Source organism: Puntigrus tetrazona, unplaced genomic scaffold (assembly GCF_018831695.1).
Source record: "Puntigrus tetrazona isolate hp1 unplaced genomic scaffold, ASM1883169v1 S000000798, whole genome shotgun sequence".
In the NCBI taxonomy this organism is placed as follows: Eukaryota; Metazoa; Chordata; class Actinopteri; order Cypriniformes; family Cyprinidae; genus Puntigrus; species Puntigrus tetrazona.
Genome location: NW_025048402.1, coordinates 50071 through 70623, shown reverse-complemented (window position 1 = coordinate 70623; position 20553 = coordinate 50071). Strand labels below are relative to the sequence as shown.

General features: G+C 36.8%; 2 protein-coding genes across 2 annotated transcripts in view; one reads left to right on the top strand and one right to left on the bottom strand.

The window, feature by feature from the left end:
• Window positions 1-20553, top strand: part of cacna2d3a (calcium channel, voltage-dependent, alpha 2/delta subunit 3a) — a 115343-nt gene that overhangs the window by 93450 nt on the left and 1340 nt on the right. The window contains 9 exon segments of the mRNA XM_043233407.1: window positions 769-846; window positions 12822-12883; window positions 14143-14187; window positions 14291-14353; window positions 14922-14992; window positions 16661-16736; window positions 18201-18253; window positions 18665-18720; window positions 19880-19994. Of these exon segments, the coding sequence (XP_043089342.1) occupies window positions 769-846; window positions 12822-12883; window positions 14143-14187; window positions 14291-14353; window positions 14922-14992; window positions 16661-16736; window positions 18201-18253; window positions 18665-18720; window positions 19880-19994 (619 nt within the window).
• On the bottom strand, window positions 2884-10648 carry LOC122335516 (leucine-rich repeat and transmembrane domain-containing protein 1). The gene is given in 5 exon segments (XM_043233408.1): window positions 2884-3873; window positions 5028-5086; window positions 5088-5121; window positions 5124-5618; window positions 10254-10648. Coding segments are annotated over 5 exon segments (1074 nt in total). The 5' UTR covers window positions 10261-10648; the 3' UTR covers window positions 2884-3394.

Here is a 20553-nt window from a genome sequence, read left to right as displayed (position 1 = left end):
CACAATGCATCCATCCTTTGTCATCCACCTGGAATGGCTTGAAAGTGTGAACTTACAGAATATTCATGGATGCTAATTACTAATTTTACAGCATTTTTACTGTAGTAGTTCTGAAAACATTTCCCAAATGAGTCTACTTCCTTTTAAATTAACATTTTTGATTTCTGAAATTTCCATTTAATAAGGATTGCAATCAATCTTTATCCATTTCACCAAATGAACTGTCTGTCAGGAAAAAATTGTATTTTAATCATATTTTGGTATCATTGGTATTATTTGGTTCCCTCATTTTCTGTTTAAAAGACATACTGCACTCTTGTGGTAGCAGCATGAAAAATTCACTGGAATGCACTGAATTGAATTGAATGTCTTGTTTTATTAAATTCCCATTCAGGTCTCTTTCCCTATGTTTTCACAATGGATTCTTTAAAATAAAATGTTGTTGTCTTTTCACTTCTAATCCCTATCCCTTTCTTTTTTAAATGCTTCTAAAGCAAGGAAGTATTGTACTGTATGTTAACTGTTAACTGTAAAGTGACAAGACATTTAAAAATATCCATTAGTGTTCCAGATAACAATAAATTTACATACACGCATGGTACATAATATAGACTTACAGATATCACTGCAATAATATTAAACAGTACTTGGTTGACGTGGTTAATGTTAAAACGGCAGAACACAAAAAATACACAGTTCCACATTAAAACAGAAAGTGCTTGCCTGGTGTAAGATTTGTTTTAAATGAATTGAATCACTGTGTTTCAGGCTCTGAGAATAAAACTGTGGTTTTGGCCAGCAGCGCTATTCATCTATTGGATGAGAGAGAGTCGCCCATTGCTGCAGGTAATGCATTTGCCCTTTAACCCTGCATATCATTGCTTATTTTACAAAACCTTTTTTTTCTTGTTGTTTTTGTGCACTAGATGTGTTTGTATACGAGATGGTTTGTGAGATGTAGAACCATAGACATAATCCACGTGAGGAAAAAGAGACACTAGACAAACAGTAGAATGGATGAAAGGAAAAATAATAACACAGAGAGAAAATTAGAGTGTCTGTTTGAACATAAGCCTGGAGGAGCACTCTCACTGACACACACACACTGACACACACACACACACACACACATACGCTCATGCACAAATGATTCATGTTATAACTGACAGAGAAATGAAATAGAACAGACAGATTTTTACCCTCTACTGCGTATGATTCATTGTTTTGCTGGAGCATACACAAAACTAAATTCAGGTTCTATACAGTATTTCACTTTATTTTATATGTTTTAAATTTGATGTATCGTTTACATCTTTCAGCTGTATGTTTTAATGCTAATCACTAATGAACATATATTTAACAACATTTGTTAATACAAGCACATACACATATACCACAGATATATGACAAATTGAGCTTTCAGGCTTAGTGAGTGTTGGTTGATATGATTTGAAAAGAATAATTATATATATATATATATATATATATATATATTTTAAAACATTGTTCATACACTGCTTCAGATGTGATACCGCTCGGTTTCACGAGCGCATTGCAGCACACACTAATGCAGCCTGACATGCCGATGACAGAACGCTCTTGTGTAACCAGGGCATGTGTGTCCTTCATGTGTTTTAAAGGCCAGTTTACAGGATTTCTTCCTATAATCACAACTTGAATGTGATTTCTGCTTGATGAGAGCCATTGCATTACATTAAAACGAAATGTAATTGTTCCATTGTGTATGAATGTTCCACTTTTCTCTATAGTTTAATTCCAATGCTCTTCTAGTGTGTTTATAATAGTATGAATATTCAGTGTGTTTTCTAAAACACCTTTATCTTAAAGACTGCTTTATGATCATAGAAAATGTCATAATTTGGGATTTTTAGAACAGGACATGTATACACTATACACTATACAGTGCTTAGTTGTGTGCTCTGATGTTACGTAATACACATAGATCATTTCTGACAGATCAACCCTTCATATGCACGTTTACATAATCTCGTATACTGCATCAGAAGACATCTGTTTCACTATTTCCTTCTTGTCATCTCATTTCTCGAACTCAATCTCTTAATCCACTGTGTCTGTATACAAACAGATTTTGTATATTCACATGGATGCTTATATAATAGACACTGATACAAGGATCTGTCTGTTAGTGATAGATGTCGTCTTTTCATCACAATTTATCATATTTTATTATCTTAAATGGTTCAATAGACTGTAAATAAAACCCTTCCAAAAGGTATAGTTTGTCAGTATGTAAATATTGCTTGTGCTGTGTGCAAATTCTGTGTGATTGTGTCATTTCTGCGTGGAAGTGGAAGCACAGTATTAGCATCAGACATTCACACAGCTTTTTTCCTTCCGTTTAACGAGGGGAAACAGGTGAAACACCATAGATTAAAGCACATATGTTTGATATGTTCGCATAGATCTTTGGCCTGACTAAAGCTCAATGAGAATTGATGTTGCTTTATTCGTAGAACTGCAAGAGCGAAAACATCAGTAGGAGTCTTCCTTCAGTTTTTAGTCTTATCATTTTACCAGAGACTGTACGAGGGAGCAGAGACAGACCACATATAGAAAAATGCACTACTCAGTGTGTTCAGTTGAACATGAAAACTTGAAAGAACTGTTTTGGTGGGCATTTGCAGTATTGATCAGAAAGTTTGTGCCTCAACTACACAATCATTCTCCTCCCCATTTGAAAAAAGTAACTAAAAATATGAATGAGATAGCATGACAAATAGTCTGTAGTAGCCCATAAGTTGTGAGCGTGCCTCAGTTTGGCAGCATTGTTTTGGACAATTAAAGGGATGATTCACTGCTAGCATGATGAGCTTTTACAAAACGTGGCTGTTTATGCAGTAGGAAGGCGTTGTTTTCTGTTTATTTGCTATATGACTAGAAAAAACAGAGAAAAAGGGTTATGGCGTTCCCTTTCAGCAAAAAGTTACGGATACTTCGGCACCCATAATGCACTAGGTGCAAGTAACATGAAGAAAGAGTCACATCGCTAATTTACAAACACTACTAATACAAAACTGATTGAAAAACTACTGGCTGTTAGTTTTGACTGGCCTTCACCAAAATTGTTGGCTCATCTAGACCATGCATGTACATTTGTTTGACCAGCCTGAACAATGCATTTTTTTCCTAGCCTAATTTAAGCTATAATAATAACAATTATATAGTAGTATTCTAATAGTTTTTAAAGTATCTGCATAATTAGAAAATAGCTGCCCTAAGGGCAATGCCAATATGGCTGCCAAGTACACTGACTTGCCTTGAAAGTAACTTTGTAGATACACAACAGTACGTGGATCATTTGAAGTGTATCCCTGATATGTATTTGTGCTTCATGCGCATCATGTGATGTTGATCACTCCAGAGGTTCTTTGTCCTCCTCTCTTTCAATGTTTTTGCGCTCTTCTCCTGAACCTGCCTCTTTCGCTTTCTTCTTCAGCTCCCTTTGATACTTGGCATTAATTGCTGCATATGCACATCCGTAGACAGCTGCTGCCAACATCATCAAAAACACAATTCCACAAACCACTCCAGTGATGACCACTGTGGCAATGGCGTGTCTGTAGTTCACAGGCCGGGATCTCTGTTTAGCTTCACACTCAGGGAGCATTGATTCTCCTGGGGGGCTGAAATCGCTCCCGGATGGAGCTCTGGGGCTTGGGTGGAGTTGTCCACTGAGCGTACGATGCTTGTTGTCCAGGTAGTGGATGTTGGCGAACAGGTAGCTGTAGCTGGTGATCATGCAGGAGTGAAAAAGCTCGTAGGGAATGTGCCGGAGGTCCCGCTCCAGCATGACATGAGGCTGGACGCATGTGACACTGTCAACCACTCCACCTAAGAACAAGTGAGAAAATGACAAAGCTGAAATGGTGAACACATAGAGGTTGGCTTTTTACTTCATTTATCAAAGTTCTAAAACTTTGCTTTTAACCCTGAGCAGAGGACTAGCGGTCCTAGTTGCCTGGGGAATGTAAATTGTAAAATGCCAGCTTAAGAATAGCCCGGATAAATTGTTAATACCCTGGTGTAACAGTGTAGTGTAAACCTTCAGAGAAATATAATCCTCACTTTATACATAGTGTGTGTGTGTGTGAGAGAGAGAACAACGGAGAGGACGGGAAAAGGTAACAGCACTTTTTTATTTCCATTTTGGAGCATCAACCAATCACAATCTTCAAAAGACTGTGTCATAGCTAGCAAGGGGATCAGCCACGCCTCCTCCATAAGATAAAAGGTTTTCGTGTTTTTCGTGTTCCCAGGTTGGTCTTCAATCACTTTTAAGCTAAAACTACTAGCTAGTTTTAGCAGATTTGTTTGTTATAATGCTATATTGACAGTAGGTGAAAGTCAAGGAAAGAAATTAGGTAATAAACACTGATTTGGCAGAATCTGTACATACCATAACCATAGATACATATGGTACTCTGCTTATTATATTTTATTTTAATGACCGAAGAGAAAAATGTTTGTATGTCATTTGGGTAATGAGTATTTTTCCCTGGCAATAAGGGTTAAAAATAAACCATGTTCAGATAAATACTAAAATAAAATACAAAAAATAAAATAAAATACATGTTCCATGATCCATCATGACAGAATATTCTTGAACGTCTAACAGGTGTGGCTCAAATCTGCTCCCAGTTGCCAGCTGCTTTAAAACTGTTGGTCGGCCAATCCAATTGTAAAATACATTATTAACTCATTCACACCTATCTAGAAAAGAATGACACTTGTAGAGTGCAAGACTGGACACTCATGCTAAACTTGTTGGTTTTGGTAATAATGTATAATAATAGCAATCTAAATATGCATATCTTGAAGCATATCATAATTATGGAATTTACTTACCTCAAATAATATATATATATATATATATATATATATATATATATATATATATATATATATATATATATATATATATATGTGCTATATGTGTTAGCTATTGTTTGATTAATTGATTAAACATTTCAACCTTTTATTTTTACCTTTGAAGGCAAATGTCTCCAACCATAGTTTGAGTCCTATCAGATGACAGTCACATCTCAGGATTGCCCTTCAGCTGCAAAACTTTAAGATTTCAAGAGCCTCCAGATGTATACGGTCCAGCTTAGTTAACCGATTGTAATGGAGTGAGAGATGGGTGAGAAAGTGAAAACTATCAGCAAGAGCTGCAGGCAGACCCCCTATGGTGTTAAAGGACAAGTCCAATATGGTTAGATTTCTTATTGAAACCAGAAGCCGTCTATCAACGTCCCGAATAGAGTTATTGGCCAGACTGAGGACCTTTAAGCTTCTAAGTCCCAGAAGGGCACTGGGGGAAAGTGTTGTGATTGAGTTGTTTGCTAGGTCCAGAATTTGAAGTTGTGGTGTCTCTCGAAAGGACATTGAGCTCAAGCCTCGTAGACGGTTGTTTTGAAGATAGAGCTCCAGGGTGTCTTGATGAAGTTTACGTGGTATATCATATAATCCTCGTCCTCGGCAGTCCACCACTTTGGCATGAGTATCACAAGAGCACTCCTTGGGGCAAGAGGAGACTGTCTGAAATAATAACAGGCTGGATAATGCAAAGACCACACCTGGTGAAGAGATAAGAAAAAGGGAGTAAATTAATGCTGGATTCATTTGCTTTTTTGCTTCAGATAAACAGTACATTGACTATGATGACACTATCATCAGATATGAACCAGTCACATAAAATGACCCAACAGTGCTGTCCCTTTTACACCTCTGATTTGGTCATTTATTTAAAGTTGGATAAGTAGTACATTCAACTTCAATTCAGTTAACTCCATAAACATATAGTACATTCGTAAAAATATACAACTGCTTTCATTATTTTTATTATTACAAAATGTATGGTTATGTTAAACATTTGAGTGTGTGTGTGTGTGTATATATTAGTGTATAAGATGTGTTATAAGGACACTTTAAATGTATTTATTGTGTAGGACAATCTGACAGAAAAAGATAAATTGCTCCAAAACCTTGCTGCTCTAAAAGTATCAAAATGGCGTTATCGCCTGTCAATAGTTGTAGGAAATTTTCATCTTTTAAGCAAACAAAAAGAGAAGTCTATAAATTTATTCATAAGGGGGCTTAGGCTATATATCATCTCCATTATATTGTAAAGCCGTGTGGTGCTCAAAAATAGAATGAAGAGGGAGCATGTGGGAATGAAATGAAATGAGACCCAGAATGGAGCCTTGTGGCACTCAGGTGATGGGAACTGTAGCTAATAAGAAAAATCTAATTTGTAAAAGTCCTAGCAAGAATCTTAACATGATCCATTCTAGTGCAGCATTGTAGATGCTAACCTAGGTCATTTTTTTCATTTTTTTTTCAGAAGGATGCAGTGATCAGTGGCCCTTTCCTTCTCTCAGCCCCGTATGTGGGGAATGATTGGATGCCTAATGCATTGCCATAAGTGTTCTTCCCAGACCAAATCTTTCCTTTTCCACATTACAATTATGCAAATGTGAAATGATTTTATGTGAAGAATAGCTTTTGCAAAGTGAGGCAGCCTCTTTGAGGGCTCCAGTCTTGCCATATAAAGCATTGCTTATACTTTTGCCATTGAGCCTGACTGTGCGTGTTCCTCGAGACGTGATGGTTATACTTTCATGCTTGTCATTGTACTATTCTTTGAAACAACAGTGAGAAACTTGAAGTAGCTGCAGTCTGAAACTCAGAGGGACCAGCGGTGAGAAGAAATGCACGTCTTTGATTTAATCCAGATGATATCCTTACACCTAAACCTAACTTTGAACATGATAAATCTGTAATATCAGAGGAAATGATAGACGATGTAAATGGCATTGCTGTACAAGCACCAAAATCTGCTGCACTTAGTGAAATTGGGTTCTTCAGAAGGCATAGCAAATTTTTGATTTCAGTTTCAAATTTTTCATTGTTATTTACAAATTCAGGCAATGCAAATGTCTATGCAAATGTAGCTTTGTGTATAGAGACAAATTCTCTGTCTATTGCGGTCAGTTTAGAGTAGTGGTATAATTCAGACACATATTTATACTCACGGGCACTCTGTGTGTGACATCATTGACTGCCTTCTGCCTGTAAATGATGTCATTCCCCATAGCATCAACACCAACAGCTTAGTTCTGTGCATCTCAAAACAACTTAAGGAATAGCATCAAGAGAACAAAAAAATGCATCTAACAGCTTAAAAACAAGGAGGTTGAATTAAAAAAATGGAAGTGGTTGAATATGAAATTAAATTGAAAGTTTTATTTCGGTGCCAGTGAATTTGTTTATAGCAGAGCTGTTCATCAGAACTTAGTTAAGTTGAGTTTTTGAATCCATTCAGCCAATCTCAATGTCTGGAAACAGCACTTTTAGCATAGCTTTGCATAGATCACTGTGTTCAAGTAGATTCCAGTAGCACTGCGTTTAAAAATAACCAGAGTTTCAATATATTGGGAATGTTGGGAAGTTGGGACTTCTTACCATGGACTCATTCATGGCTACAGAAAGGCCCTGACTGATTTGCAACTTTCCTTTAAATACTCAGACCAGACAATCCAAGAAATCTTGAGCTCAGTTGTAAAAACATAAAAGACCTTTGAGTTTTAGTTCCTAAAGCTAAAGGGTTGCACCTGGCTGGAGATTCTCAAAGACCCTAAACACCCCAAACACACCCCTTCTCAGCAAAACACAGTTTACCAATCACACCTTCAAAGGCCTTTAAAATAGTACCAAACATGAAGGGGTTATTGTTATGAATTAGATTATAGAGGTATTGTAACATGAGTTCTTAATATGTCCTAAGTAGCCTGTGCCATAGGGTGGATGAAGAAGCAGATGAGCAAATGGTCATTCTCCCAGATCCCGGGTTTATTGCTTTATTGCATGGCATGTGTGCTGCGAGAGTTTATCCATTTTTGGCTTCACAGGGCATTAATTTAATCAGGAAATACATTTTCTCATTACTAATGTGATGCTTCTGGTCTAATTGGATTCAATGATCTATGCTAAGCTATGCTAAATGTCTTAGTTGGAGAATGAGCTTATTTCAAAAAAAGTGTTAAAGTGTTCCTTTAAACAGCTTTAGACTGTAAGAATGTGTGGTTATTGGGGTAAAATATTTAACCTTTGCAGAGCAATGGCTTCCTGTTATTAATACTTGCTATTTTGCAGAGGACATAATCCTGGAAGTGATTACACCATCATTTTCAGGGATAAAGCCATGTTATCAAGTTTATAGTGATTTGACATTTTTAAATGCAAAAATGGATTGTGCACTATGGAGGGTGAACTAAAGAGTGTGTATCTGTCATGACAACTCTCAGAGTGATTAGAATGTTAATGTGTTAATGTGTTTGGTGTACATCCACAGACATGCTAACATAACAAATATGAAATTACCCAAAGCAGATATATACAGCACACACGTGAAGGTTTTCTGAAATGGAGACATGATTGGTTTCTTTTATAGCCATATTTTCAGATAGAAAAACAGCTAGCGATTTACATCCTTTTCAAAACATCAGCACCTCGAAATGAAAACTAAGGTGATTCCAATCAAGAATGCATTGGTTTCTGCCAGTAGACTTGAAGGGTGCAAGCAGTGTTCAAATTGCTTCTCATCATTGTGTCATATATCATGGAGTTGCGTTTTCAGGTGGTGATGAGGCTTAAAAAAGCCTCATTTTTAATTGCAATTTCAGTTTGCGCAATTAGAAGGGTTATGGAAATGCAGCTACTTTCTTGATCAATGCGTCACTGAAACATCAACCAATTCTTCATAAAAATTAAACCATTCGAGAGCAAAAGACAGAACTTGCAGAATTAGATTTTAGGACATGCACTTAATTAAGAAATGATGCCATGGGATGAATTTAAATGATATATTGTGTTGGAGAGTTATGGAGAGGTCAAATGAATTCAATGTGGGAAAAATATTGGACTACAAAATAAATATTTGGCTTTTAGCTGTGGCATTTACAAAGTCATTTACTGGACACTTACTACAATGCTAATCACTAAGTATTTTTATTTAACGGCACATAAATGGCGGTATTCGTCCTTGTGGATTTTACTAAATAAGAATTTCCCAACTCTAGTCATAAAATCTCACTGTTCAATGAGAACCAATTTTATTATTATTTTTCTTCCCTCCATGTACAGAAATAACATTTGTGCAGTGTTTGGAGTGAATTTGTTCACTGACCTGAAGGGCTGCTAAATTAAGGACACAAACGTCAGACTAATGAGAACAGGGCTGTCCTCCCTCCATATTTTCAACCATATTGAATATTTGTGTGTGTGTGTGTGTGTGTGTGTGTGTGTGTGTGTGTAGACATGAGGTGACGTTTTACCTGCAGTTTGTATGTTTTCAAGTCAGCTGACTCAAATTCATAACTATTTGATATGTAACAATTGCTTAAATTTCACCTAAAATTCCATGGCTCTTTAATTAAAGAGAAGCGTCATAACACTACTTTTCACGTTTACTAAAGTGCACATGCTGTCTGACTTCTACTTCTATATATAGCTTTTATAGTAGTTACTTCAATTAAAAGTAACCTTTAAAATAAATAAATGAGGCTGCACGCTTTTATCAAAATAAAAGTGAAATGCATATACGTAGTTCTTATCATATTGTGATAGTTAAGTTTGTATTGTGTATTATTATTGATGAATTATGTTTCAGAGAGGCATGCAGAAAGCAGTTAATGTGCATTTTGGACTAAATTATTTATATTCACATTCGCATAGCTGACAGCTTTTCTTGTGGACAGAGGTTTCTCCAATATTCTGACAAAGTAAAAGCTCAAAGATGTTAATAGTTGAATATTTGAAATGAAAGAATTTGGAAGAAAGATTTTTATAGTTACTTGTAGTGTCAGTTGTTTTTTGTAAGGAATGTAAACACCCTGAAATGTAACTGTTATCGGTTTATAATATTTCAAATGTCACGTGACCATTAACCGACCAAGTCAACCATGAACATTCACTAAATCAAAATATTAACTTGAAATGTCTTTATAGGACAAAGCACAAACTATTTTACATCTAAAGCGTTCAACTCACAAGCACCTTTGGTGCACTTGCCACACTTCTGAACTAAAAGAAAAACTCTTTAGCATACATAGAGTGTCTGAAGAGTTTGTCAAGCAGTGATTGTTTTTGATGATAAGTAGACCAGAAACACAAAGATTATGTCTGAGTATGTTTCTGTTGCTTGAACTCACCTGCCATGTTTCTAGAGTGTTCCTCCTGTCAGCGTGTCCAGGGTTAGTCCAGCATGTCTGATCAGATTAAAGCTCACAATCCCAGTAATAAGAACTTGCGTTACTGGACGGTCATTTTCTTCTTCTGTGCCTCTTTCTATCTCTCTTTCGTTCTCTATAAATGTGCATACAGGCAAATACCTTCATGTTTTGCTCTGTATCATCTTTACATCCACTGCCTCGTACATACCCACACACAATAAAAACACAGTCTCATTGTCAAGGGCCACTCTCTGACTCTCTCTCTCTCTCTCTCTCACACACACACACACACACACACACACACACACACACACACGCAGTGTTCTGTTGAACTGCTCTGACATCACAGAGTGTCCGCAGGCAGAGAACTGGCAGAGTATGCCCCAGCATTTCTCTCTCCTCTCCACACACACACACACACACACACACACACACACACACACACACACACACACACACACACGCACACACGCACATGCCTGAAGCTCCTTCACCAGCTCACGCGGTGTTGCTCACATGCACACTGCCTTCAGAAAGCACTGACCTCCTTTGCATTTCCAAATGTTAGGCTGTGTGCACCATCCTTAAGATGCTATCACACCCTTCAGGATTTCTGGGTACGGTTCCGTTCAGTCACTGTTTAGACTGAAAAACAGACAACCGAACTGAAGATGTTATTTAAGTATGGACTCATTTTTTGCTGTGGGCCTAAAAGTGTAGCGCCAACATATTTCATACTATGTAGGTTTTTTTTTTTTGCTCATCCATCACTCATCACCAGTGTCTCGAATATTCTTTAGGTAGGTTAACCAGGAAAGACCATGCTGATCCAGCAGATAAACTAGAACCAAAGCATCACTAACCAGCATTAACCAGTCTGGACCAGCACAGAACATCACAGCAGGGCAAACTACAGCACTTCTCTACTAATATAGATTTGTCACATGATGTTTTTTTTTTCTTGTGTTTTCTTTAAATTCTGTTATTTTCTTGTCATGTTGCTCTGTATGTCCTGGTCTTAGCAGTATTTCTACTGTATCTCAGGCAAGGGTTCTTCAGCTTACAGTAGGATCCAAACATAAATCAGTGACCTTCCCCCACTTGGTGCTATGATATCTGTTGTGTGTATGTTTGTCATTCCTTAGCTTTTTAAATGTTCTCTAAGGCTATAAGCAACTCTTTTGTAGGCCTTTATTGATACGCTATTTTTTTATTTTCTGCAAGATGCTGTAATATGACAATTACTGATTTTTAGTTAGGATTCTCTGTAGAAGTCTCTCCCATACTTTACCAAACTGACTTTTCTGTCCCATTTGTATTATGTTAACAGTCTGTTTCTGGCAACATTCAGAAATCTACACTTGATAGGTCTGATATGAGCTCCCATGTATTTTTAGATATTACTCTGTAGGCAGATCTGAGATCATTTGTGCTATTAGTGTTACATTGACATTTGCATTAGTTGTGCAAGTGGAAATTGGTGTTTGTGTGTGTGTGTGTGTGTGTGTGTGTGTGTGTGTGTGTGTGTGAGGGCACATTTTGACTGTGACTGTTCTGACCTTGTCTATATGTCTTACATTTACATTTTAAATAATATAAACATTTGGATAATGTCTAAAACACATTGCCCATTTTAGAACAGGCGCACCAGTCGCTTTTTGATGAAAATGACAGAACCGAAATGATTTAGAGCTAATATAAAAGGAATGTTCTTTTGCCAAACATTTATATTGTGTGACAGAACGACCGATGAGCTCAAAATCAAAATGACCGGGATTAAGAATAAACTTAGCTGTGTTCATTTTGCTTCTGGCTATTTGGCCAGCTCCAAAAATGTTATGCAGAGACAATGTTCTTCCACAACGAAGAACTTAAGTTCATAGCTGGCTTTAGAGATCCGTATCGAGAACTTGTCTGCTTTCTAAAGTCATAACCTTAATTACACACTTCATTTATTTGCATGCAGTTCATTCGTTTATTCCTCTATTCCTCACGTGCAGAAACCGTTATTATATCTTATACACAACTTACAAGTCATCCATTGGTAGGCCCAATCCGTTTCATGTGGCACTTTTTTTAAAACATGTTTGTTTGCGTGGCCCACCAAGCTCAGCTGTTGTCTAGAGAAAGCTATCTGTTGACATTCCCATTCATCTCGGTGGCAGTTGCCAAGGCTGGCACAGGACCTGGAAGTACGCAATTAGAAATCACTTTCTAATCTCAGCTCTGGAAACAGTTGTTTTTAAGCCAGTGACCTGAGTCGTAAATAACACTTGCATAAAATGCTTACTACGTATAGTAATTACTGCGAGCAATATTTGTATTGACAGTAAATAATCAATCTTTCTAGCAGGCAATATTTATCAGACTCTGCAGTGATGCAGTGTTTTTAGAGTGGCCTGTTTTTACAATGACTTCTAAGTGGTTCAACCAATCGTAATCAAGAAATGAACTATATCCACTTATCGTTTGAATTTTGCTTTTGAGTACATGAGAGTCAGATGTTTCACTGACATCCTTGTATGGTTTGTTTTAATATTTCACCAGCTGTGGGTATTCAGATGAAACTAGAGTTCTTTCAGAGGAAGTTCTGGACTGCCAGCAGACAGGTAATTTCACACACACACACACACACACACACACACACACACACTTGCATTTGCAGTTTAAAGGGACACAAACTATATTTTCCATCACCCTACACCAAACCTTACCTAACCCTACCCCTTCTAGAAAACAGCTGGAAATTTTTAAATTTTTGAAAGTCTTTTGTTTTGTTTTTGACACAGGAAGTGTCCTCATAAACCGTGTTTGCGTTGTAGTACACATGTCATTATAAACAATGTCAACCATTCAACAATTCAACCATTTTAAATTTCATGTTTAAAAAATCGGTGTTTCACTTTATTGCCTAATAGCTTTTTAAACTACATTGCCTGAAACCATCACCCTAATGTTACAGTCTATCAGATTATTAAGTAATGATGTGCGTGAGCTAACTTTATTTAAGTTCTGTTATGTCTGGTTTCATGAGAAGAACTTCATATTAGCGGGCTTCTGTAGCTGAAGCACGGTTGGGTCATGCAGAATGACACTGATCAAAACATACAAGCAAGTCAACCTCATAATGGCTGAAAAACAAGAAAATGTAAGTTTTGGAATGGCCAAGTCAAAGACCAACATCAAATGAAATGTTCAGTTCATGCTTGAAAGCCTTTAAATGTCAGCGGTTCTGTGAGAAGGAGTGGGCCAAACCCACCACAGTGCTGCTGGACACTGATTATAATGCCCCTATTATGTTAATGCAACATTCATATTTTGGTTTTGGGAGTCCCCAGCGACTGAGCATCCCCACATGCATGCAAGGTCAAAAAACACCTTCATTGTCTTATAATATGCATTTATTTTTTTGAGTTGATTGGTCGATCGGTCTCATTTTCAACTCATCATTGTCAAAATCCAGAATAGGGCCACTTTAAGAATGACCCGTTCTCACTCTATGGGCATCAGAACCATGAGCAAGGGAAAGCAACTGGTTTCCACAATCATTTATTTACAGCATTATTTTTTATTTCATTATTGTTTGTTTGTTTTCGCTCCTAACAAATGACAATATAAAACACAGAAACATTTTCATCATACAAATATTCCAATTTGCACCAAAACCGGATCACATCTTCATCTGCCGTATTTCTCAGTGGTGTTGTTAGTTTATCTGTATATCAACACCTAGGTCTGTAGCGTCCTAATGCTTTAGTTTTTAGCACGTGGGAGTGAGAACATGAGGTCAAGAACTAAAGAAAGCATGTGAGTATTTTTCATGATGTTGTTTGCTGCCGTAATAGTCTTCTTATTCTGTATCTGTTAGTGTGCAGCACTTGATGGGAAGTGTTCCATCAGCTGTGACAATGATGTGAGTGTACCATTTTTTTTCACTAGTTGCAGTACACAAGTGTTCATGTTTTAGTTTGTTTTCTACCACATGTACAACTTTTCTGTTGCTTTCCCCGATGTAGGAAATCAGCTGTTACCTCATTGACAACAACGGATTCATTATTGTGGCTGAGGATCTGTCTTTGGTGAGGGACAATCGTCTTACGTTTGGCATGGCCTGCATTTACCAAATGTAGTGTAAGCTTAAGTACATTTTGGAGCCATTTAAACCAATGGAGCTACGATCAGCTTAAGCTTACGATGATTTTGACCATTCATGAATAAAAAAACAAACGTATAATCGATAACTTTCATTCAGTAAGCTGAAGTGTGTGTGTGTGTGTGTGTGAGAGTAATACATATATATTAGAATAGAATCACTCAATCACTTCAGCCTTTATGTAGTACTTTCAACAATACAGATTGTTGAACAGTATCAAATAGAAGAAGGCAATGACAGGGATGTATAATGACGAGATTGAACAATTTGTTATTAAATGCAAAGATGGTGTCTGGAATCAATTCGACGATAATCACTAGAAGTTAAGCGTCCCCAACAAAGCAAGCCAGAGGAACCAAAAGCCAAGAAAAAAAACAACCTTGGAATAGAATACTTATTTGAACAGAATACTGGACTTTGCTCATGTTTTAAGTTTATCTCAGTTGCTTAAACACAACCCATTCTAGCCCTAACCCTATCCATGTTTCTTTCAGACTGGTGTGTTTTTTGGAGAGGCTGAGGGAGCTGTGATGAGCAAACTTGTTTCAATGGGTTCTTTTAAGAGGTATGTCCATGCTGATGAGACAAAACACATTAAATAGTTTTTCTGAAATTTTTACTAATACATTTTTAATCAATTGGTGTGTTAAAACAAGTTGGAGGAAGATAAAATGCATTATTAGAAAAATATACCATACTGTATTTATTGAATATGAAATAATGACTCTTGACCCCTTATCTAATACTTTAAGCTATTAACCTTTATAAAACAGTTATAGTTATAAAACATTTCCAAAATGTTTATCATTATTTTCTAACCTAATTATTCAATCACTTAAGCTGTATGCTTTTTTCTAACCACATATAGCAGGTAAAATTTCATAAAATAAACATTAGCAAAAATGCATTTATTAGCATTTATCGATAAATGAAATATATCATTTGGTGAATGTCTTGAGAGGTAGCAACTGTAGTAGAAGTGGAATAAATGGTTTTATTTAATTATTCGAAAAATAATTCAAGTGGCTGTTACACTTCAGGTGTGCATTGTATTTTTAATACTCCAGCGGCCCTGAGTCAATTATTGCTTACATAATCAGTGTTCATATCAACTGGAAACTACACTGTATTGCATGTACATACGTTTTAGATTTAAAAAGAAGCCTTTTTTTTTCACTGTGTCTGTGTTGGGAACGTTTGTGGGTTTGTGGCTCTATTCTGCAGGGCAAAGATCCAGAGCATTAGTTGAATATTATGTTTAAGCTAATTATATAAGATCTTTGAAAATGTAATTATATAAGATCTATAAAAGCAGTTTTTTTTTATTTCAATACCGTTTGGATTGCCCATGAGAAAAATAGAGAGAGAGATGATGATGATGATGATGATGATGATGATGATGATGAATATTCTCCCATATGTACAAATGGATGTGAAATGGGTCATTTGCATACATCACTGGTTGAGGTACAGAAAGTGCTGCAAGCAATAACTATAATTATCTTTGGTTTACAATTAAATGTGATGGAAGAGAAGGCCAGGAAAGGGCCTTACACACACACACACACACACACAAACACACACACACACACACACACACACACACACACACACACACACACACACACACACACACACACACACACACACACACACACACACACACACACACACACATACACACAAACACACACACACACACACAAACACACACACACACACACACACACAAAACTCACTCTCATTACTGTAATAAAAAAAAGTGTGAGAATATATGTGGAATACTATAATTTTATCACCCATGTTCGTGTGTTTATTTTCCTTAATGGTAAAATACATCTGTAAGACTTTAAAGAATTATTCTTACTATTAAATACAGCAGTTGCCTATTGGCATGTTCTATATATAGCTAGCTTATTGGCTGTTTATTAGTAAAGCACATATAATTCCTCATTCGTCATGACAATATTTCAGATCGCTTTATCCTGTCCTATGCCTAATCTGCCTTACAACATATTAATAATTGTAAATTATTGCAAATGTCATCAATAATAGTTAATGGTGAGAATTGGTCTTCAAACTAAAGTGCGACCAATATTATTAGTTCACCTCTCGCACGCACGTTTGCCATTGACATTTGCATCTGCCTCAGTGTGGCTTTGCATTTTTCGTAATGATCCTGATGTGCATTATTAAAATGCTAACAAAATGAAGAATGTGACTTTGTTTCCAGGGTGAATCTGTACGACTATCAAGCCATCTGTAGGGTGTATGCACAGACCAGTGATACAGCACACACACTCTTACACGTGAGTACCTTACAAATGCTTTACATTTGACTCATTCTGAAACAATAGTTATCTGTTTATATGCATGCATATATATTCCCCCCTTTTTTGTGAGTAAATCCGCAGAGAAGTGCACATGACTGAGTAATGTTGATGTGGTGTGGAGGAGGCTCTATTGCTGTAGAAAGGGACAGGGACTGTGGCTCAAAGGAGAGCAGCAAGAAGAAGAAATTGTCACTCTCTCATATCCCCAAAAAGCCAATTGTTCACTGACACATTAGACTCAAGGCTTATACGTCCTGTGCGCTCTCGACGACTAGCCCTTTCAAGCTGTAATCAGCGCAGGATTAGCCATGTACCTCCTCTATCCAGGGTCCTGTGAGGTCCTGCAGAAAGCATTCCTCAGAACTACGAACTAATGTGGATAAGACATGCATCATAGGACTAGATCTCCTGGCATGCTTCAGGGCATGTATTAATGTGGTGAAAGCTACGCTCCAAAAAAGGGACAGAGAAGACTCAGGGCTTATTTTGCGGAGGAAGCCAGCCGACTGAAATGTTCTGGAACTTTTAAATTGGGTAAAGGTGCCCAGACCCTACTCTTCAGAAGGCCAATAATGTGGGATTTGGAGCACAGGGGCCAGTTTTACTAACTGTATACGCCTTTTGGTGTTAAAATGTCGAATTAGTGTTGAAGAGGTGTGGTCATAGTTGTCTTTCTCCTGAAGTTTCCCTTTAAAAATTGAGAGTATACAAATTACTGGTATTTGCGCCATTATTTAACTTCCAAAAAAGTGTGTCTTAAACTATTTTGCACTTGAAATGTCTGCACTTATTGTTGCTAGAAGGTTGCACCGCAGCGAGAAAGCACACGGTAGAAGGACATTTTTCTTGGAAAGGTAGAAGAACACATTATCTGCCAACATCATTCGCCAAGCCAATAGGGGGTTCCAGGAAAGATTTTGCTAAAAACAAGTCAGACAGGACTTAATGTGTGACCTGCTGGGTCTTTCTCAGAATGGTGCAAACAGTCCAGTACTTTTAGACATCTAAGGGCAGGTCTTGTCTTAATGACCTGGATCGTCACCTTTCAAGATCCAGCAGGCAACTTTGTTCTGATGCCAGGAATCACTATATCCTCATGGCCATGGCCTTTTTTACCACACGATGAGGACCTCAGGTTACAATCCTCATCAGCATGCCTCGTTGTGACTGGAACTAACCCGTGCCCCCGTGGGCATAGCAAACACCTGTCAACAGGACCAGAAAAAGTTCATTATAGCAAAACTACATGTGCCTGGAGCTCTAACAAAAAATGCAAAAATATGTATAGTCAGATACTAATTAAAAAAGAATATTAAAAGAAATACTGGGAATGCCAGTGAGTAAATGACGGAGTGTGTTTTATGCTGCATGTATAATGGCCCTCTCACATGCTTAACTAAAATCTTGTGTTTTGATTGGTTATCGCTCTTTTCTTTTCAGCCCTACTTTGCTTTATTCGCAGCTGTCCGGTGGCTTCTGACTGAGTTTGTCATGTAAGACTCTTTTATGAACGTTTCTGTGATATTTTGAGATTTTCATTTTCCATGCACACATATAATAATATATAATATACATATACATATATATATATATATATATATATATATATATATATATATATATACACACAATTTTTAGGAGGTAGGATGGGAATATGCTCATGAAAATCTAAATCTTTTAAAAAATTTGGCAAATTTGCTTTAGTAATGACAACATTAAGCTTATAGTCTAGATACCGAAGTTACTTGGATTGCTTTTATAATATGATGAATCTCAGGTTGCAACTTTAAAATAATAGTTTTGGCCCCTTTTATCTATGTATTTCATTCACCTCTGATTCATTCGTTCATTTCTCTCTATTCAGTACATGCTTTCATTATTGTTCTCCTTCATTTGTTTTGCAGATTTCTGCTTGAGTTCAACCTGTACAGTTGGTGGCACTCTGACCTCACCATTAAGGGTTTGTGTGTTCATGAGGATGTGTGTGTGATGTGTTGATGGCATCGTATGTAAAAGCACACTTTACGTGCACATGATATGTAAGTGAGATTTTTGCTGGGTGATTTTTTTGGAGTTTGCTCAATTTTTTCTATATAACTGGGTGAAGCTTTCAAATGTGCTCTGTGTGCATATCGTGTGCATATCGTGTGCTTCACATTTCAGTTGAAGCAGAGTGATGTTTAGGGCTTCAGCTAAACAGTGGACCTCAGTCACATTTAACACTTAATACTAAAACACTGACTCTGAGCCAGGCTTTATTTGCCCAACCTCTCTAAAAAATGATTTCTGCATTCTTGTGACATACTAACTCATGCTAATGCCAGCAGATGTTATTTGGAAAGAGGTGAATTAAGTATTTTTTGGACTGCATAATAGAGTAACTCGTATGCAGAAATGTGCTTTCTAGTGAAGCCACTATGAATATACTAATTTTTTTCTGGCTGAAGCATGCAGATCACACGATTCACAGAGACGGGGCACGCTATTTGCAATTCACTTTTCCCTCTTTTAAGTAATCATATGATTATGTATATATGTTTTTTTACATATTATCATTTACAGCACCATCTGCCTTACTTGACAATGTATTACATCTGTATGCATTCTGAGAAAAAAAATCTATAGAAAGAAAATGTAAAATTTTTGTATTGGGAAAAACTAAATTTCTTTGTAACTTATTTCAAAAAGTGAAACTTTCATATACGTTTTATTACAATTTTTCATTTCTTTTTTAAAAGCTCATACAAGTCTAACTCCGGTATCTCAAAATATTAGAATATTTATATTTGAGTTTCATTAAATGATCAACTCCACAATAGAAGCTCTTGTTCTTTAATACCGTAATAATGGGGAAGACTGTAATGGTCCAGAAGATGATCGTTTTCGCCCCCCACAAAGAGGTTGATATGACATATTTTCAAGGAAAGATGAGAAACACTGGATCCAACAACGAGCTGAAGCTCAGTAGTGTTTCATCAGAGCCACGGACTGATCTCTTCGTTCTCTCCTCATTGATGCTGGAGTTTGTGCCGAGTGCAGAAATGAACATGCTTGAACTTTTCTGCTTTGCAAAGACTTTTTGAAGAACACTTACTCTCTCTTTTTGTGACTCTCTCTAGCTCACAGAGGCGGCAGAACTATGTTGGTTCCTTGTGATAAAGAGTATCCAGCCTTCGTTTCTGAGCGCACCATTAAAGAAACCGTCGGGAATATTGACTGTGAAAGCTGTGTAAAGTAGGTGCCGTTCTCAGACACACAACGCTCACATAAACTCCTGCACGAGCACATATAAATGAGACGGCTGGCGTCAGCTGAAAGATTCAGACTACATTTGTGTTATGTGAATGATGTGCAACAACTCAAATCTGTTCTTATAATTGCAGTTTTGTGTCTATTATATCATAAGAAAAAGCTTAATGTGTTTTTTTCTAAATAGAAATTTCATCTGGTTCACCTTATCTTTATAACATTGTTGTAAGCATTCAATGTTGGAATCCTCTCCACTTTGTCGACAAACATGCATTTATCCGATGCAGCAATTGGTTCAATTAATTACAAAACCATAAGATCACATTTTAGTTGTCTCATTTATTTATTGGTTTAATGCATTTGAGGTCAGACAGACAGCAAAATGTCATATACATTGGTGACTCTGTTCCTAACTTTTATCCAAAGTAAGCAAAAACAAATTGAATTTTTAACCTGTGTGTATCCAAGCAAACATTTGCCATATATGTCCAGTATATGAACACTTACTGTATGTGGAGCAGAAAAAATGTCATTTGACTCTAAT